Source organism: Pelobates fuscus, chromosome 6 (genome assembly GCF_036172605.1).
Source record: "Pelobates fuscus isolate aPelFus1 chromosome 6, aPelFus1.pri, whole genome shotgun sequence".
Lineage (NCBI taxonomy): Eukaryota > Metazoa > Chordata > Amphibia > Anura > Pelobatidae > Pelobates > Pelobates fuscus.
This window is the reverse complement of record NC_086322.1, coordinates 209,105,241-209,126,407: the sequence shown is the minus strand read 5'-3', so window position 1 is coordinate 209,126,407 and position 21,167 is coordinate 209,105,241. Positions and strand designations below refer to the sequence as shown.

General features: G+C 39.4%; 1 protein-coding gene across 2 annotated transcripts in view; it reads right to left on the bottom strand.

Moving 5' to 3' along the window:
- Positions 1-21,167, bottom strand: part of PPEF2 (protein phosphatase with EF-hand domain 2) — an 88,987-nt gene that overhangs the window by 46,950 nt on the left and 20,870 nt on the right. For both annotated transcript variants that reach the window (XM_063458685.1, XM_063458684.1), the window contains exons 4-9: positions 20,843-20,863; positions 15,978-16,004; positions 14,380-14,507; positions 4,379-4,436; positions 3,140-3,315; positions 423-537 (exon numbers count right to left, since the gene is read on the bottom strand). In XM_063458685.1, the coding sequence (XP_063314755.1) occupies positions 423-537; positions 3,140-3,315; positions 4,379-4,436; positions 14,380-14,507; positions 15,978-16,004; positions 20,843-20,863 (525 nt within the window). The remainder of the gene's footprint in view (positions 1-422; positions 538-3,139; positions 3,316-4,378; positions 4,437-14,379; positions 14,508-15,977; positions 16,005-20,842; positions 20,864-21,167) is intronic.

Genomic DNA, 21,167 nt, shown 5'->3' with positions numbered 1-21,167 from the left:
TCCAATACTGTATATAAATGGACTATTAGACAGGTTGTCTTGGCACACTTTGTTTACTAAACCTGAGAAAATTGCATGTAAAATGAAACAATGGCTGTATCAGCCAAACTCAAAAACTGTATCCTTTGGATTGCAAACAATAGAACCAGAAGCATCATATTCTTAAGGTTCAGGCAATTATCCACAACAAGTAGATGACTGTAACATTACTTTTCACAGTGATACTGAGAAAAGTTTAATTAAGGAGAGTTACAAAATGTATTTTTAATGGCAATTGTATCACAGTGGAAGAATGGTTCACTGAGCTAATTAAATAACTGGAAAAGGGGGTTACCAAGTGAATGCAGTAATTTGGATCCCTGTCAATAACGTTAAGAGTCACTGCAAAAAGAATCTAATGGCAGTCAGAAACATGTCCTTACCACAGATGGTGATCTCTTTGCTGTAACTGGTGGATACACGCTTTATGTTTGGTAGCTGTTTGAGATGTTTCTTTGTCTCATGAAGAAGATGTAGGACATAGCGAGAGTGGAGCTGCTACTAGGAGAAACAGTGGCAGAGTCAGAGGATAAAGCACCACCTTGATACAACACAGGTTATTTACTAAGAGAATGGGTGTTGTCGTAGGACAACACAGTGCTTTCCCCAGCAACTGGCCATCATGGGCTCAGAATATCATCTATAAATTAGAATTTAAACATCACCACTTATGTTATTTTACTAAGGCTAAATAAGGTGGAATCCAACACATTTAAATTACCATAATGAATATTATAAAATTGTGCAAGAGGGGAAATATACAAGTGTATGGCTCTGCTAAATGCCAGACCTCAATAGGTAAGTACACATAAGGAAATATTATTAAAGAGAAGGCTGCTAAAAAAATTTAGATACAATTTAAATCACCAAAAGTACTATAAATATATATATATATATATATATATAAATGGAACAGGCACTAATTTTGACTGTATCAAAATTATTTAGATCATATTTAAAAATAAAATTGTAATTGAAAAGCACGGTAATATATATTAATTAGATAAAGAATTGTGATACATCAGCCCTCTTTTAACATAAAGCAATAAATCGCTAAACAAAAACAAAATTTATGGAAAGAGAAAAAATCAGCGCTAGATTGCCACACAAGAAAACAATAATATACAATAATTTATGTTTTATTCAGCTATTTGATTTGTATCTTTATATTATGCTACTGATGACGTCATTTTGGCGGGATTTTCAAAATTACAAACATTACTGTATCTTATATAAACCATTGTATGTCAGGTGTGTCCCTCTTTTACTATTATCTACTTGAAGAAGCCCTTGCGGCGAAACGCGTTTAGATATTAATTTGATTATTTTACAATAAAGAAAATACTTTGGCATAAAACATTTTATAGCCATTTTGATTTCTTTTTCCCTGGACTATACATATACTATCTACCTGACGAGAAGCCTAAAGAATCCTTAGGTGGGGATGATACCACCCAAGCGCCTACATTGAGCAGTACAAGCCTGCTCTATATACTGTGAGTAGTATATTTATTCTCTTTTTATACCTTTTAATTACTATACAGAGAGCACTATATACTTTATTTTATCTCCCTGGGTCGAATAATACCAACTTGGACGTTGAATCTGAGCCAGATACTCGCCAATCAATATTACGCCGCATATCCTTGAGTGGGGATTATTCCACTTCACGTGCGTTATATCAGAGCTAGGTTCTAGCTCTGAAAAGTGTGAGTAAGACTACTTTTATTTTATTTTATTTAACATTTTATTCATCTATATACTGTGCCATTGGAGTTCCTCTTGTTTTTTTTTTCTTCACATATTACCTCACTGGATTGCAAGTACCCATTTGTGAAGACACACCCCATTTTACGCCTCAGGATCCCTGTTCTTATACACGGCATCTACCATTATGGACTTATGATAAGTGCTCTGGACTATTGCCAATTATCCATTTATATTTCATTTAATATTCTATATTAAATTGTATTATTTTATATTATTTATTATATACACTCTTATATGTTTTACTGTATATTTTAGGCGCAACCTTTTTTTGTTCTATTTTGCATCAAAAACAAAATTTAGCCTAGAAAGAAATTTTTAGCAGAAGGACTATAAATGGTTCAACTCATCTCCGATATTGCATGGCTGCTTTTGTAAAATTGTGCCTCTATTCTACCAGTCAGAGAAGGACAATGAAACACCCCGTCTTCCATAGGGAAAAGCTACTTTTGTAAGATTACAAGGATTATTTGAAGACTGCTGCAGCAACTTGCAATGGCCTGTGTAGTATATATGCTTTGTATGAATCTACTTGCTACATGTGTGAATTATGCCACAATACCAACATAAATAATATATTCTGATCGCCTATTTAGGAAACTGCTTTACCAAAAACACCACCAGGTCCCTTACAAGTATATGTAAGCAGAATATCTGGCCTTTTTTTATTTAACTATGTCACATTTACTGTATGCAACAATATGTTAAATTTGATTTTGGGCCAATATTTTAAACCCTGTATAGAAATTAAAGGACCACTATAGTCCTTTTCATTTTCCTGGCACTTTATAGTCCTTAGGTCCCCCCCCCCCCCGCTTCCCACCCAACCCTCAGGGCCCCCCTCCCACCCCAACCTCAGGGCCCCCCTCCCGCTGGGCTGAAGGGCTTAAAAACCCTAGAGGCACTTATATTAATCCAGCGCTGTGCTCCCTTGGCCAGAGCCGCGCGCACATTCAAACCGCCCATAGGAAAGCATTACTCAATGCTTTCCTATGGATGTTCTGCATGCTCAATGCGATTTTCGCATTGAGCGTCGCAGAAGTGCCTCTAGCGGCTGTCAGGAAGACAACCACTAGAGGCTGGATTAACCCTGCAATGTAAACTGCTATGTTTACAGCTGAAGGGTTTAAACCTGGGGGACCATGCACCCAGACTACTTCATTGAGCTGAAGTGGTCTGGGTGACTATAGTGGTCCTTTAATGTTTTAACTTACATTTTTGTTAGTATAGGGTAGTGTTTTGGTTTGATCTTAAGCACAATTCTTTTCTGAAGCCTCTGCACTTAACCAAGACTCACGTGAATGAGTACTTTAACATGTGATGTAATACTTACTTGTTTCTGTTTAAAGGCTTCCACTAAGGCTGCTGCATGTGTAGGCTTCAGGGGGAAGGTGATACGAGGACCTGTGTACACCTCTGGCACTTCAATTGATTCATATTCACAATATTTTTCCAGTTCAGTATCTTTGATATTGTCCTCATCAGAGAACATGCGACAAATGAAATCTCCTTACAAAAATGGAAATAGACAAACATGTTCTTTACGAGGAGTGCAGATAAATTGTTAATATAAGGGCACAACCAATAATACAAATTCACAAAATATTATTCTTAAAATAAAACTCAAAAGTAAAATACTGTAGTGCTTCCTAACAGAACAGCTTGGAAGGTAATATTTACCAATAATAAATTAATAGGGCAAGGACTTAAGTGCCTTAAAAGAGCAACAATAACAATATCACAAATTATAACAGCCAAAGAGTGTGGCTTTGTTTTATGTCATTGTTCAAAGTTACTTTATATAGTTTGGTGTATGCATCATGCCCCTTCTATGTTGCTGCTCAATTCTCTGTCATTTAGGATTGAAATAACTTGCACAGACCTAGCCACAACATTAATACCTCCTGCCTTATATTGTGTAGGTCTGATTCCCCAGTGCTGCCAAAACAACTCTGATGTGTCAAGGCATGGACTGCACAGTACATGTGCTGTGGTATCTGGCACCAAGACACGAGCAGCAGACCCTTTAAGTCATGCAAGTTGCAAGATGGGTAACTTCATGGATTGCATTTGTTGCTCCAGCTCAATAGAATTGAGTTCAGGGGAATTTGGACGACGAGGCAACTTTGTCATGTTCCTCAACCACTTTGTCATGTTCCTCAACCACTTTGTCATGTTCTCTTTGTTATGTTTCTCAACCACTGTAACTATGGTCCAGGGCTAATAATTTGTAGTGTTATGCTACTAGCCAGGCCTTGAAAGCTACTCGCCACTGTGCGCCATTGCATACCCTCAAAGAGTAAATTTTTACTCTCCAGAGATAAATTTTCAATCTAGTTGAAGTTTTGAGCCCTGATTATTCTACATATTGCTATACTACCCATTTTATTTCATTTCATACTACTTTTAGCACATTACACCTAGAGAAATGGGAGGAAAACTGTCCACAATTTCTATTGTTTATGTAAGATTTCTTTGATTTTTTTCTATAGCAAAACATAGATGTTAAAATAAAGATATATTTATATCATCTCATGTTCCATTGGCATCTTTCAAATAAAGAGTGACTTACTCTCCTTACTGTTGTCGGAGGTGAAATGGTCCATGAGAAAGTTGAAAAAATCATAAAGCTGTGAAGATGAGAAAAAAAAAATAGAAAAGTTAAATTGGTTTATTCTTAAAAATATACAACCTTTGTGCTGTAACTTTATATGCTAGAAATTGTATTACATTAAATACTCTTTCCATAAATTCATTTTTGGTTTAAAATAAAATGTACTGAATGCATTTAATCCCTGGCTAACGGAATACTTACTGGGATAGAATCCTTAAGGAAAATCAGAATTTGTCTTAAACTGTAATAAGCTCATTTTGCACAGTTATTTATCCCTGTTGCCTTTTGATTGATAAAACAGGCAGAAATCATGTATTTTATTTTATCATGTAAATATAAGTTTACATGCAGACTAGTGTTAAATGCTTTGTGTTTTATTATATATACCTCTCTCTGTATACCCACGTACTCCCTGGAAGTGGGCATATCTCACATAAAGAAGGCATACAAGCCTCTTTAGCAGGCCCCACTCTAGGTAGAATAACTGCAGAGTTCTTCCTTATCTACTCTGATTCAATCTGAAACAAATTCTGTTTTTGTCAGGGTACCTGTGGTCTCTACCTCCGAAAGAGGTAGAGACTTAGCTGTTCCTCCATCCAGATGGCCTGATGGCTCCCTTCCCCACGGTCTATCCGGTCATGCAAGGCCGGCCGCGAGGGAGTGACTGCCTTTTACAGCATCTAGGCAGGAAGTTGTCATCAGGACACTCCTCCGGAACGACCTGTCACTCAATTGCTGCAGGACCAATCAGGACGCCTTGGAGGCGTGGTTACTGCTCTGAACAGGGTATTTAACAGAGCTTCTTTCATTAGCTCATTGCCCTGTCGTGGTTCTAGCTTGTTCTAGTCACTCAGTGCTTGTGTATTCTATTATCCCTTTTGGTTTTGACCCGGCTTGTTTACCTTACTCTGCTTATCTCTGTTACCCTTGATTCGGCTTGTCTCTCGCTTACCTGTCTTCTGTTACCCTCGACCTCGGCTTGTCTTTGACCATTCTATACTGTACTACTTACGTTAGTCCGGCCATTCTAAGGTCCGGTATACGTATCTGGCTACTGTTTGTACTCTGCGTGTTGGATCCCTGTCCTAATCCTGACATTACGACAGGGCCAATGGATCCTGCAAGTACAAACAGTCAGCTGGCTTCTCCTGATCCTAGGTTTGAAGCCATGGATCACAGAATGGATCAGATGGCGCTTGCGCTACAGGCTCTATTATCTCGTGCCAATAACCCACCAGAGGAGATACGTAATACCCCTGTTTCTCCTGTCGGTTCAGGTCTAGAGGTAGCCACAGTGGGTGCTTCTTCTCGCATTACCCCCCCAGTACGCTATGGTGGGTCTCCTGAGAGGTGTTGTGGTTTCTTAAACCAAATTAGTATCCACTTTGAATTGCAACCTCGCTCTTATCCTACAGATAGGGCAAAGGTAGGATTTATTATCACCCTACTTATTGAGAAAGCTCTGAGATGGGCCAACCCATTATGGGAGAACGATAACCCATTAGTTTATAACTATAACGCCTTTGTAGCTGCTTTTAGAAGAACATTTGACCCTCCAGGTAGAAAGGTTAATGCAGCCAGATTACTGTTGCGTCTGAGACAGGAGAACCAAACACTGGTGGATTATGCACTAGAGTTCAGGTCTCTGGCGTCAGAGGTCAAGTGGAATGAGCAGGCGTATATGGATGTATTTTTGAATGGCTTATCTGAAGTAATCCTTGATGAGGTTGCTACCAGAGAACTCCATGAGAATTTAGAGGATTTAATTTCGTTCATCTCTCGTATAGATGAACGTTTAAGAGAGAGACAGAACACTCGAGAGAGGAACCGGAGACCTTCTTTTAGGTTAGCTCCCGCTTTTCCAAGTCCTGACTCCACGGTATCTTTGCTTCCTGAACCTATGCAGATAGGGTATACCCGCCTCTCTGAGGAGGAAAAACAGTACAGGAGAAGAGAGGGTTTGTGTTTGTATTGTGGAGCTAAGGGTCATTTACTCTCGAACTGTTCTAACCGCCCGGGAAACGCTCGCACCTAAGTCTCTCTAGAGGACATGCCTTGGGTGTTTCTATTTTGTCCTCTACTCCTAATTATAAAGATCACAGGCTTCTGCTACCAGTTTCCTTAACTTGCGGGGGGGAAGTAGTAAGGGCTATGGCTTTGATAGATTCTGGTGCTGCTGAGAATTTTATCGACCAAGCCTTTGCTAGTAAAAACAATTTCCCATCCCAGCTAAGGGAGACACCCTTGGCCGTTGAGGCCATAGATGGTAGACCACTACTAGACCCTGTTATCTTTCGTGAGACCATACCCATTGAGTTAAATGTTGGTATCCTACACGTGGAGAATTTATCTCTTCTGCTCATTTCGTCTCCCTCCGCTCCCATAGTTCTGGGGTACCCATGGTTGAAAGAACAAAACCCTATTATCGATTGGGAATTAGGGGAGATACTCTCGTGGGGCCAGGGCTGCCAGGATCGGTGTTTGTGCAAGGTTTCTCCATTAGCTAATATTAACATACAGGAGAACCCTACTCAGGCCACTGAAAGACAAATACCAGACCTTTACCTAGACTTAAGGGCAGTGTTTGACAAGAAGAATGCCGATTCTTTGCCGCCACACAGGTCATTTGACTGTAAAATTAAGCTTCTACCCGGGACTATGCCTCCGAGGGGCCATGTATATCCTTTGTCTGTTCAGGAAAACTCGGTTCTAGAGGAGTATATTCAGGAGAATTTAGAAAAGGGATTCATCAGGAGGTCTTCTTCTCCGGCCGGGGCGGGGTTCTTTTTCATTAAGAAGAAGGATGGTACGCTGAGACCGTGTATCGATTACCGAGGCTTGAATAAAATAACTGTCAGAAATGCCTATCCTATCCCACTGATTACCGAGTTATTTGATCGTCTTAAGGGCATCAAAATCTTCACCAAGTTAGATCTCAGAGGGGCTTACAATTTGGTGAGAATCCAGCAAGGTCACGAGTGGATGACGGCATTCAATACCCGGTATGGCCATTACGAATACACTGTTATGCCATTTGGACTATGCAATGCTCCTGCAGTATTTCAAGAGTTGAATAATGAGGTACTTAGGGAGTTTCAGCATGATTGTGTTATTGTTTACCTGGACGACATACTAATACACTCTAAGGAGATTGAGACTCACCATAGACAGGTCAGAAAGGTGTTACACAAACTTCTGCAACATGGTCTATACTGCAAATTGGAGAAGTGCAGTTTTGATCAGTCTCAGGTAGACTTTCTTGGGTACGTGATTTCTGGGGAAGGTTTTAAAATGGATCCTGGTAAACTCCAATCTATTTTAGACTGGCCTTTGCCCAAAGGACTCAAGGTTATCCAAAGGTTTATTGGTTTTTCCAACTACTATAGGCGCTTCATTAAGGGTTACTCCTCTATCATTGCGCCAATTACCAATATGACCAAACAAGGGGCTGATACTAAGTTCTGGTCTGAGGAAGCTCTTGTTGCTTTTAAGACTCTCAAGGAACTTTTTGCCTCAGCTCCCATTCTAGTTCATCCTGATACGACTCTGCCTTTCTTGCTCGAGGTTGATGCTTCTGAGACAGGAGTTGGGGCTGTTCTGTCTCAAAGGTTAGGGGTGGATAAACCGTTACACCCTTGTGGTTTCTTCTCTAAAAAAATTTCTGGGCCTGAGAGCAGATATGACATCGGGGAGAGGGAACTGTTAGCGGTCATTAAGGCTTTAACCCCTTAAGGACCAAACTTCTGGAATAAAAGGGAATCATGACGTGTCACACACGTCATGTGTCCTTAAGGGGTTAAAGGAGTGGAGACATTTACTGGAAGGGACACTACACCCTGTTACTATTCTAACGGATCATAAGAACTTGTCTTATATTGGGGAGGCTAAGCGCTTGTCCGCCAGGCAGGCTCGCTGGGCTTTGTTCCTCACTCACTTTAATTATGTTCTTACGTATAGACCTGGTTCTAAGAACTCTAAAGCCGATGCTTTGTCTCGTCAATATGAACCATCCACTATAACTGAACCACTTCTGTCCTCCATAGTTCCTAAGGGGAATATCATCGCGAACACGAATCTCAGGATTCACTCTCCATTGCTTTCTGAGATCATGAAGTTTCAGCATTTGGCACCCAAACAGACTCCTGGGGATCGACACTTCGTTCCTGCCGCTCTCCAACTGGAGGTGCTACGCTGTCTCCATAACAGCAAGGTGGCTGGGCATCCTGGCATCCGCAAGACTTATGCGCTGGTCTCTAAAGATTTTTGGTGGCCTGACTTACACAAGGATATTAAAGAATTCATCGGGGCATGTGAAGTTTGTACCAAGACCAAGCTACCCCATTCGCTTCCATGCGGATTTCTGCACCCTTTAGAGGTTCCTGAAAAGCCTTGGTCCTGCCTGGCAATGGACTTCATTGTTGATTTGCCTATTTCTAAAAAACAGACTGTCATCCTCACTGTGGTAGACAGATTTACTAAAATGGCTCACTTCATTCCCTTACCTAAACTCCCATCTTCGCCCGAATTAGCGGAGATATTCGCCAGGGAGATATTCCGTTTGCATGGGATACCTTCCCAAATTGTCTCTGACAGAGGCTCCCAATTTGTTTCCCGTTTTTGGAGATCATTCTGCTCCCAACTAGGCATCAAATTGAATTTCTCCTCTGCCTATCACCCTCAGTCCAATGGAGCTGCTGAACGCACTAACCAAAAAGTTGAACAATATTTACGTTGTTTCGTTTCAGAACACCAGGACGATTGGGTCGGTTTGATTCCTTGGGCGGAGTTTGCACATAACAATCTCATTTGTGATTCTACGCATTCTAGCCCTTTTTTCTTGAATTATGGCTTTCATCCTTCCATCCTTCCTTCGGAGTCTTCTTCTCAAGGGATACCGTCGGTGGATGTTCATGTTGCCAATTTAAGAAAGTTGTGGGATCAAACTCGACAAATCCTTCTGCACAATTCTACGCTGGTTAAAAGACAAGCTGACAAACGTAGAAGGGCAGCATCGGTGTTTGTTCCAGGCGATAGAGTATGGTTAAGTACTAGAAACATTCGGTTAAAAGTGCCGTCTATGAAGTTTGCTCCTCGATATATTGGACCTTACAGGGTACTGTCTCAAATCAACCCAGTTGCGTATCGTTTAGCGTTGCCTAATGCCTTACGCATTCCTAATTCATTTCATGTTTCCTTGCTAAAACCATTTATATGTAACAGGTTCTCCTCCACGATCGCCCCTCCCCGCTCAGTTCAGGTGGAGGGTCAGGAGGAGTATGAGGTCAATTCCATCGTTGATTCTCGAATCTCCCGGGGGAGACTGCAATATCTGGTCGATTGGAAGGGTTATGGTCCTGAGGAGAGAAGTTGGGTACCTCAGGAGGAGGTGCATGCTCCCCGTCTCCGCAGGGCGTTTCACTCTAGATTCCCTTCTCGCCCTGGTGTATTCCGCCCGGTGCGCGTATCTAAGAGGGGGGGTACTGTCAGGGTACCTGTGGTCTCTACCTCCGAAAGAGGTAGAGACTTAGCTGTTGCTCCATCCAGACGGCCTGATGGCTCCCTTCCCCACGGTCTATCCGGTCATGCAAGGCCGGCCGCGAGGGAGTGACTGCCTTTTACAGCATCTAGGCAGGAAGTTGTCATCAGGACACTCCTCCGGAACGACCTGTCACTCAATTGCTGCAGGACCAATCAGGACGCCTTGGAGGCGTGGTTACTGCTCTGAACAGGGTATTTAACAGAGCTTCTTTCATTAGCTCATTGCCCTGTCGTGGTTCTAGCTTGTTCTAGTCACTCAGTGCTTGTGTATTCTATTATCCCTTTTGGTTTTGACCCGGCTTGTTTACCTTACTCTGCTTATCTCTGTTACCCTTGATTCGGCTTGTCTCTCGCTTACCTGTCTTCTGTTACCCTCGACCTCGGCTTGTATTTGACCATTCTATACTGTACTACTTACGTTAGTCCGGCCATTCTAAGGTCCGGTATACGTATCTGGCTACTGTTTGTACTCTGCATGTTGGATCCCTGTCCCGATCCTGACAGTTTTGTCTGGTGTCCATTGTGTGCTGCTTGTATTTAACCCCTTAAAGACCAAACTTCTGGAATAAAAGGGAATCATGACGTGTCACACATGTCATGTGTCCTTAAGGGGTTAAATACTATTATTTTTGTTTGTTTGTTTGTTTTTTAAATGTTTAGGATAGCAATATCAAAAAGAAAAAAGTTTAGTAAATACCTGGACTATCATCCAGTAGAATAAACACAATAAAGAAATGTATACATAAATCTATGTTGTAAACAAACAAGTAGTTTCACAATGACACTTATATATGGATAGGCTGAACTCACCAATTGCTTCTAATCTATCGATGCAATCAATGTGTCTCTACACCAGCATTTCCCAACTAGTGTTCCGTGAAATCCTAGGGTTCTGCGAGAACAAAATTGGCGTTCCATGGCCATTTGCCCACCGGGTGGCCGAAATCATTTAGGGCCACCCGATGGGTATCACTAAAGAGGGGTCCAGTCAGGCGCCGTGGCCGTCTCAGAGCGCGACCAGACCCCTGCTGTATGGGATGCTGGGAGGAAGTGAGCCAGCAGCACTGAAGACCCTCCTGCAGAAAAAAAGGTAAGTGAACAGCAAATTTAAACATATGTGTGTGTATCTGTGTCTGTGTGTGTACGTGCTAGTGTGTATCTGTGTGTCAGTATGTGTGCCAATGTGTGTATCTGTGTGCCAAGGTCTGTGTATCTGTCAGTATGTGTATGTGTGTCAATGTTTCTGTCAGTGTGTGTATCTGTATGCTACTATGTGCCTGTGTGTATATCTGTGTGTCAGATACATACACACACACACACACACAGAGATACACACTGACACACAGATATACACACTGACACATACAAACACAGGAACACAGATATAACTTGACACTCAGATGCACACAGATACACACACTGACACACAGATCCAAACTCCTTAACCCACAAATCCATACACACACCTTGACACACAGTGTGTATCTGTGTACCAATGTGTGTATCTGTCAGTGTGTGTATCTGTGTGTCAAGTTGTGTATGTGCTGGTGTGTATCTGTATGTTCCAGTTTGTGTATCTGTGTTTCAAGGTGTGTATCTGTTTTAGTGTGTGTGCCTGTGTTTTCATGTATATGAATGTGTATGTGTCGGTGTGTTTGTTTGTTATTAAGTATGTGTGGGACATGACATGTACAGACATCCCAGCAATCAAACACCAACACAACACACACTCCTGCAAACACAAACATGACATAAAAGGACACCTCTGAACTCTAACTCCAAAATTATATACAAACACTGAAAAACCAATACTACACACAAATGTACATCCACATTTAAAATCAAGCACTACATCCAAATTCACCTCTGCACGCAAATGGTAACATTCCATACAAACACATCCATGTATTAAAATGATAAAATTACAAAGAAACACTAACTCTACACACAAAAATACACCTGCTCCTTAGTACTGTAATCTGTTTACTATCTGTAGAAATTAGCATGTACCATCTTAGCTGTGATTACATATTGGCATCCCTTACATATAGCTGTGACCAGTCGTACTGGTATCTACAGGTGGCTCTATTAGCAGACAATGTTTTCACATAGAAATTCTGGGCAGTACCACCAGATAATTTAGCAGAGCATGTTTTCACAAAGAGAATGTTGACAAGATTAAAAGCCTCTGAATCATACCTCAAAATCTGGGTCATCCAGGAATTAATGAGGCTTATTTGTAAGCAAACTGCTAAATGGTAGGATGAGAAGATCATTGTGGTGCTCCTAGACAACAGGTTGTTAGTGATATAGATTTCAGGGTGACAAGAGGACAGTGGGTCAAATACTTACCTAAAAACCCGGCAGGGAAGGTCAAGGCTCTTGTAATATAATAAAGTAATAAAATAGCAGCCCTTAAAATGTAAAATCCTATGCTACTAGGATATCCTATGCTACCTAGGCCTTAAAAGTTGCACTTCACTCATGTCTGAAGAGTCCATGGCACACGCACAAGGGGGGAATTTCTATGCTTCCTTGGACTATTGGCGAGTGGAAATTTAGGGGCCTCGTAATAGTATATGTGATAATATCCAGCATTTATAGGGCTTTTTCTTCTCTGGAATTCTCCAGAACAGGATCTTAAATGCACTTTGAGCTATATAGCACTCTAATATCAAACAACAACAAGTGCTGGAGTATACATTTCAACAAATATTGTGCTACTTAACATGCAAAATCAGAGCTTTTAAAAGTAACAGTAACATGAATGTAATTTTTAAGTTGATTATTTGGATGTGGGGATCCACTACAAGAAACTTGTAGTGTCTGTGTATTCATGTTGCGAAATGCCATTGCATTCAGGATTGTAAACACATTTATAACAGGGGAAACTTCAGGGTCTGAACAGCCAGCGCCCCACATATGATAGTTTAATAGCAGTGTAGCTAAGTGATACACTCATACACAGTGCACATGACCGTGATTTTTATTGTCAGTTGTTTCTGCAATACACACTGAACATTAGTGTGACTCCAGTAGGTGCCGGAGTCCACACTTACAGCCCTGTGACTGAACCTGCAAAACAACCCCACCTCTCTACCTATCCTTCTAATCTCTATCTCTCCCTCTCCATCCATGTATCTCTGTCTCTATTCTATCACTCTCTCTTTGCTTCTTCTCATCTCTAATCCTTTTCTCTCTCTACCCTGAACGCCATTTCTTTCCCTGAATCTTCTTACCAAGCCCCATCTCTCTGTCTCCCTCTCTCCCCAGTGCTGATTATTTCTCTCCACAGCTCTGTCTCTTTCATCTGTCTCACTCTTTCTCCCCAGCCCAATCTCTCTCTCACCCACCGCCCAATCCCTCTCATACAAGCTCCCTTCTCCCAGATCTATTCATCTACACCATCCCAATTATTCATATCCCCCCAACTCAATCTCCCTCTCTTCATCCCTATCTCTCTCTTCTGTACCTCCACACATATCTTTTTTTCTCCCTCAGCTTTATTTCTTTCTTTCTTCTATTATGTACTTTACTCTGGTGGTTCCGTTCCACTCCCAGTTGGAAATCGCTCATGTTTGTATGCTTGCACAGCCCAGCTTTGTCATACAAAAATGTGTGAGGACCCGCTGAAGGGGCGGTGGACTTAAAATATCATTTCTCCAGGTGCTTCTAAGTACATATCCCTATAATTTACAATTGGTCAGTTCTGGCAGGGGAAGCAGAGATTGATCCTTTGCATATTCATGCCCAGGTCAGATCACAAACAGAAGGAAAACATGGTACCTAGTTACAACTCAATCATTGCAGGGTGGTAATTGCCTGGGTACTTCCACCCAGATCTGTCACTGGCTTCTAGACTTTGCCACCTCTTCTATACTGTATTATATTATTTATTTTATTATATTATACTTTTATTTTTGAGCTTGTGCTTCAGTAGAATTGGCAATTATACTTTTGGTGTACTATGACAATGGCAGCTTCATAAAGAGACACAGTAGGCACTGCATCTGCTTCAACTCATTGGTTTTAATGTTTTAATGATGAACAAGAATCCCCCGAAGCCCATCTCCTCTGTGCTGCTTGGGCTAACGAGGTAGCATTATCTTGATCAACAATGAGTGTCTCTGATTGGCTGAGAGTGTCAGCTGACCTATTTCAGCCTATCACTATGCCCATTGCTGGTATAAATTGGTATGACTAGAAGGAAGTATGTAATTTCTGTTTTGGCCATTGGGAATGGGCTGTGGGCAGGGACCCTCGTTCAGTGTTAGATTGCTCGAAAATGGTTTAACACTGAAACAAGAGAAAGTGCAAAAGGACTCCAGACATTATGGTAATATTATCCAGACATTATGGTAATAATTTGCTGCAGTTCTATGTATAGCTTATGTATTGTGTACTACAGAAGAGCATGTTACTTTGATTTGGTCCTGCTCCCCCGTGTACTCTATAGATTGGAATATGCTCCATGTGCATCTTCTCCTCACTTCCATTTGGGCTATGTAGCGTCGATACCAGCGTTGGATCAGAACTGCTGATTTGAATGCTGCAAAATCAAGAAAGTATTACATTAATATTTGGAAAATTTTCAAATTACCTTCCTCATATTGATTTCTAGTACTCCGTGCTCAAGCCTCAGTTAGGACCTCTTAATGTAAGACTTAACTGCTAACAGTCGACTATAATTATAGGGTCTGTATGTGCAAATAGGAATTCGATATTGGTGATTCCATGAATTAAAATATATACATGCAGCAGTTTTAAGCCAACTACTAAAAAAAAATCTACTTTTGGACTCATTACATATTAAGGGCTTGCGGCAACTCTGGCTGCTGAATAGTAATACAATCTTTAAAGTATATGGACAACCACTCTTCACTTGCCAGTGATTGCTTTCTTCACATGAAAATGAGCCCTGGATTTGTTCTAAACACATAGGACACTAAAACCACATCCAGTAGCATAATGTATGTGACTATGATCATTGTATATATCCTATCATGTGTGTATATATATATATATATATATATACAAGGCTCCCATCTAACTCATCCACTTGCACTTTGATTGTCTTCTACTGAGACATGTGTATATCCTGCCACTGCCTACTACTCAAGAATAACATTTAAGCTTATTACCCTTTATGACCCCTGCTTTCACAACTCAGTACTCAACGACTTGTCTCCTGTGCTCTTCTCAAAGTGTTATAATCTAAACTTCTACACCGCAAATAATCCCTCTTCTTTATAAGAGCATTTTCATGCTACTTGCTCTTTTTTCTTTAAAAAAAGTATGAATTTAAAGATGCACCAATCCCAATAATCATAACTTCACAAACTCCACAATATTGCCAACATGTATATTTTGCTCTTAGTCTGCTATACTCTACATACATCATGTGTTTCACCTACCCACATTCATTTTTGATAGGACACTTATCATCAAGCTTCTGATAAACTATGTTTTACTATGGTGAATTTAATCCACTGCATGGCTTGAAATGAATGTGTTTTATATTATTTGGTGTGTATTATGATGCATTGCTTAGCTACAGCATTGATCACATGAAACATCAGAATCAGATAGTAGAATATCCAATATAATAACAATTACAAGTTGTCCGTTAATGTCATGGACTCAAATAAAACTATGCACCACAAACGGTTCAACTCAACATTCCAGGGCTGTTTCAGACTGGTTTCAGAATCTCTCAACCATAAAAGCATCCAAGATGTGAACCACAAGGCGATACTCCAAACTGGTCTGGTCAATATTGTATGGGAATCAGTCACTGTGAATGGTTTGCTGTTTGCTCTCTATTCAGTGATACACAACAGTATAAAATGCTGCACACACAGACTCCAGGCATCGAGACCACTTCAAATAACTAACCACTTATGGAGGTTGGAGTAACCCTTTAATGCCTTGCAAGCAGCATTGCTAAGGTAAAATTGTGCATCCTTTTACATTTGGCAGAAAAATCATAATTTCATACTTGCACATAAAGGAGACATACCTGTCCCAGCTGGTACGAGCGAAGAACCTGCAGGAAAGCATTAGCACGTTACGTTTTCTTTTTGTGTTGGTTTAGATCATACTAGGTGGTTCATATTTGGTCATAAATGAGTAAGAGCCATGACAGGACTGATGCATCAATTATCTGTTTAAGCTGACCATGTATCCTGTGTCCAGGGAATATCACTTAGTTAGAGTAGATACCTGCCTACAAGCACGTCTCTTGTAGGGGGCTTCTGTTTTGAGCACTTACAATGTGCCTTTTTGAAGCTTAAGCATACTCCCCAACATTTCAAATACACAAAGTGTGATTTCCTAATAAATATTTTTTGCAACTAAACAACAGTTTAGAACAGATCACAGACTAATGTATAAACACATTTATTGTAGTTTAAACACAGTCTAAACATTATGTTGAGTATTATAGCTGCTGAGCTCTGTTATACACTCAAACAAACCAATAATATGGAGTTCCTAAAAAGGAGGCACATTAGAATAGAAAAGAGGCACAGAGGAATTTAAGCCCAAATAAGTCCCTCCTAATACACGTGGGAGAAGCACTTAAATGAGCTGGTGGGGGAGATAAGCACCAGTAGTCTTGGCCAGTGTCCTCTGTTTTCCAGTCAGCCTCCTATGCTTCATAGCAGAGCTGCAGGCACAGTTATAGTGGGTGTAGAGGAAATGCCTTGCAGGAGGAGCATGGGAAGCACTGAGTGATGCACACTGTATAACAACACTTGCAGTTCTACAATCAATCATAGGAGGGTGACCGAACAACAGAAATCAAAGGAGGAGGTGTACTTTGCGAATAACATTTCAAATCCCGTATGCTCTAAACACCCTTTTCCCTATCCCAAGAAAACCTACCTATTGCTTAACCCCGTAAGGACGGTGGGCATTCTATGCCGTCCTTTTTGGAGTGGCTCTAAATGCCGGAGGGTGGCACAGAACGTCCCCGCCGTCATTTGTACTCACTGAGTCCCCACCATTCCCCTGGGAGCTCAGGCAGACCCCCTCTACCTGATCCGGTCCTCCCGGGCTATGGGATCGTGGAGTCCTTGCGATCACATGGCCGGAATAGCCGGCTTATGCAGTGCCTGCAGGGGGACTGCCTGAGCTCTCAGGTAATCCCCCTAATGCCTGCAAAAAGTTTAGAAAGTTATTAAAAGTTAATAAAAAAAGTTTATTAAAGTAAATAAAAGTACTCGGATTATATATATATATATATATATATACATGATCCGAGTACTTTTATATGCACATACACATACATAAACCATTATTCTAAGTGTATTTTAATATATATATATATATATATATATATATATATATAAAAAAAGACAAATTCGATGCAGCCAAATGAGATACACTGAATACAGGGGGGTAACCCCTAGTGGAAGTGAACAATAAATGGAGGAATAGTGTATCTGACACTGGGAGAAAACTAACATGTGCCTGTACTACATAGTAGCCAGAAGGTATATGAAGACAGAAGGCACAAGTAAAAAGACCAAAAGGTCAAAAAACAAAAAAGAATTTATTATATACTGAATAGTATCAAAAAAAAATATATATATAGTAACAATAACCCAAAAGTGCAAAAAATCAAAAAGAAATCAAAGAAATCGCTAAAAACAAAACAAGATACAAAGTTAGTGTAACTTGAATAAGCTCTAATGTCTTAGTGGTATAAAGATAATGAGCTACAGCACACGTCTGTGCTGTTTGGGAAAGACATTTAGCTGGAATAGCAATAATAATGGGAGAGCAATGGAATATAAAGAAACTGGTCTAAGTGCAGGGAGTGTACTGGACGGGTAGTTCAAAGAGCTGTCTGCAATAGTCAAATTAAAAGACCGCAGACCCTAACATGTATGGATAGACAATGGATAGCAGCTCCAAAAGCTATCTATGGTAAGTCAAAAATAGAGATCGCAGGTGCAGCTATACCGATAGAACCTGCAAGCATAAAAATGCCCTATACCTCTAGAAATCCCATTATACTGCAGTAATAGAATAGTAGATCTGAATCCCCTTTATTGTTAGTATACTAGATAATTGGCTCTAAGAGCTATCTATAATAGATCGAAGTGGAGATCGTAGGTGCCGATATACAAATCAAACCTGCAAGCATAAGACTGCTCTATACTGTTGACAGTTCCAGTACACTGCAATCAATGAATACATTTTAAAAAAATAATAAAAATAAATTTCTAAAAAATTATATACCGGTTTAAATTTGTTCTAAGTGTATTTTGATATTAATATACATATATATTAAATTCAAAATAAATTTAGAATAACGTTATAAATAGATACATGTATCTATCTACATATATATATATATATATATAAAACGAAAGGTATGGCAGCACTCACGATCTTCAATAAAATGTCCTCTTTATTTGCAAGTTTAAAACGTGAGATCAAGTGGGATGATCCAACTTGATCTCTCACTTTTTAAACTTGCAAACAAAGAGGACATTTTATTGAAGACCGTGAGTGCTGCCATACCTTTCGTTACTTGGATAACCAAAGTCCCAGGCTGAGCACCCGGCAAATACATCATAGTATAGCCTGAGTGCAAGGATTTTCTGTTTTTTTTTCTATATATAAATATATAAAAATAATGTAAAAAAAATATATATATATATATATACATATAGATTTAAATTCTACAAATATATTTATATAATATTTTTACATAATTAGGTAATTTTATTAATTACAATTTGGGGGACCTGCCTGCTAACCAAGGCAGAAAATCCAGAGAATTTGGCTTGCAAGCCCTATATATAACCCTGTAACTGTCCAGCACACTATAAAAAATATTTTTTGCATTTTTCACACACAAACGGCACTTTCACTGACGATATAATTGTTGTGATACGTTTTACTATTTTGAAACACTAATATTTGTGTTCAGTGAGGTCTTCCGAGTATAACAGTAACCCCCATGTACAGGTTTTATGGTGTTTTCAAAAGCTACTGAGTCAAATATAAGACTTTCCTTTTTTTCTCATTGAAATTTGCCAGGTTGGTTATGTTGCCTTTAAGACCGTATGGTAGCCCAGGAATGAGAATTACCCCTATGATGGCATACCATTTGCAAAGGTAGACAACCCAAGTACTGCAAATGGGGTATGTCCAGTCTTTTTTAGTAGTCACAAACACTGGCCAAAATTAGCATTCAAATTCGTTTTTTGCATTTTTCACACACAAACAAATATGAACGCTAACTTTGGCCAGTGTTTGTGACTAACTGGCTACTAAAAAGACTGGACATACCCCATTGGTAATACCTTGGGTTGTCTACTTTTGCAAATGGTATGCCATCATGGGGTTAATTTTCATTCCTGGGTTACGATACAGTCTCAAAGGCAACGTAACCATTCTGACAAATTTAAATGTGTATAAACTGAAAAATGTAACGTGCTATATTTAACCCTGTAACTTTCCAAAACAACATAAATCTTGTACATGGGGGTACTATTTTACTCGGGAGACCTTGCTGAATACAAATATGTGTACTTTATTGCAGTAACAGCTAACAGTATTATGACATTCCCAGTAAGAATGCCATGCAGAACTAAAACAAATAACAAAATGTCTTAATTTCTCATATTATTTTTTTTTACATTTTATTCATATTTAATTATGTTGAACAAAATGATATATAAGTGTGGGAGCATTTAATATGAAAGATGTGAATTACGCCTGAACAGATATATATCGCAAATTCAAGGTTTTGTTTACTTTTTGTTTTGATCACAACTTGTACAACTGCCTCAGTCCTTAAGGGGCTAAACTGATATTTAAACTCTCAAAACCTAAATCTGGACAAAACCTCTCTATGTCAATCCTAGTTAGAACGTCTCTTAAAATGCCAAAACAAATTACCACATTTATAAAAGTAACCCAACTCGAACACTAAGCTCAATAATCTTAAACATCCTTTGCACCCAAGTACTACAGTAAATATAACCCCACTACAACTCTAAACACAATCATTCTAAGCACTCCTAATACCACTACTATAACCCATCTCAAGCTTTAAAACTCTTAATACTAGACACCTTATGTACTCTAAAGCTAACATTAACCCATGTCTAACTTGAAATCTTCCTTAACACTAACCACTAACATTATCTTTACATACAAACCTGTCCCTGATTACAAGTAGTATTTATAGTTACATAATAATATATTACATTAGGTTATGTGGAATAAGGGTGTAAACCCTGACTAAATTACCATCTAATTTAAAAAATGAGTACAACATTAAAATTGTTGGCTCTGTTGATAACCAGGCATAAAGAGATAATGACTTAAGATATCAAGCCATCAAAAACCTCTCTCAAAAGTGACCACAGAAACATAAAGAGGGGAAGAAAGGACAATTTGACTGTATTTGAGGTGCTTGGGCAAACCCGTCAAACCACTTGAATGCCCATGTTCTTATCATGTAACTCTTGAGCAATGTTTCTCATGCAGTTTTTCTAAAAATGACCAAAATTAGGAGCTGCTACTACAAAATAGTTTAAATGTATGATCAATTTCAAAGACAAATATTCATGTGTCAATCTAAATATAATTTTTATGGCCTTCAACAACAAAAAACATTCTAATTATTTTATATCATATAAAAAACACACCACTGCATTTCTGGATCTTCTCCTGGCCCACATGCATGGTCTCTCCTCCTCCCTCTTCTAATTTATCCCATCACTTTTCTTTTGACTGTATGATTTGCATTATTTCCATTGTAGTTCTTTCTCGTATTTCTACACCCAATATTTATTATATTGTTAAACGCCCAACTGAATTTGACTTGGAAAAAAAATAAATAGTTAACTGTGTCCATACCTTGATTGATAGACTTGGCTGCTATAATGTGGAAAAGAGAGAAGAAAAAAGATTATTTATACTTTGCTAATGGTTTGCTTTAATAAACAGACTGATAGATATATTCAGACAGACAGCCAGAGTTTGAGAACAATGCTGGACATCATCTAAAACATCCCCATAGAAATATATATAAAGTTAATGCTTTTCTATTGAGAAGCCCGAATGCACGTGCAGCCTTCGCTGCTCATGCATATTAGGTCCCCCATTTGCTGACGTTGGAGGGCCACCTCCGCTTGAATAGGATAAGTTTAAATATTTTTTTTTTTAACCTCTCAGGCACTGT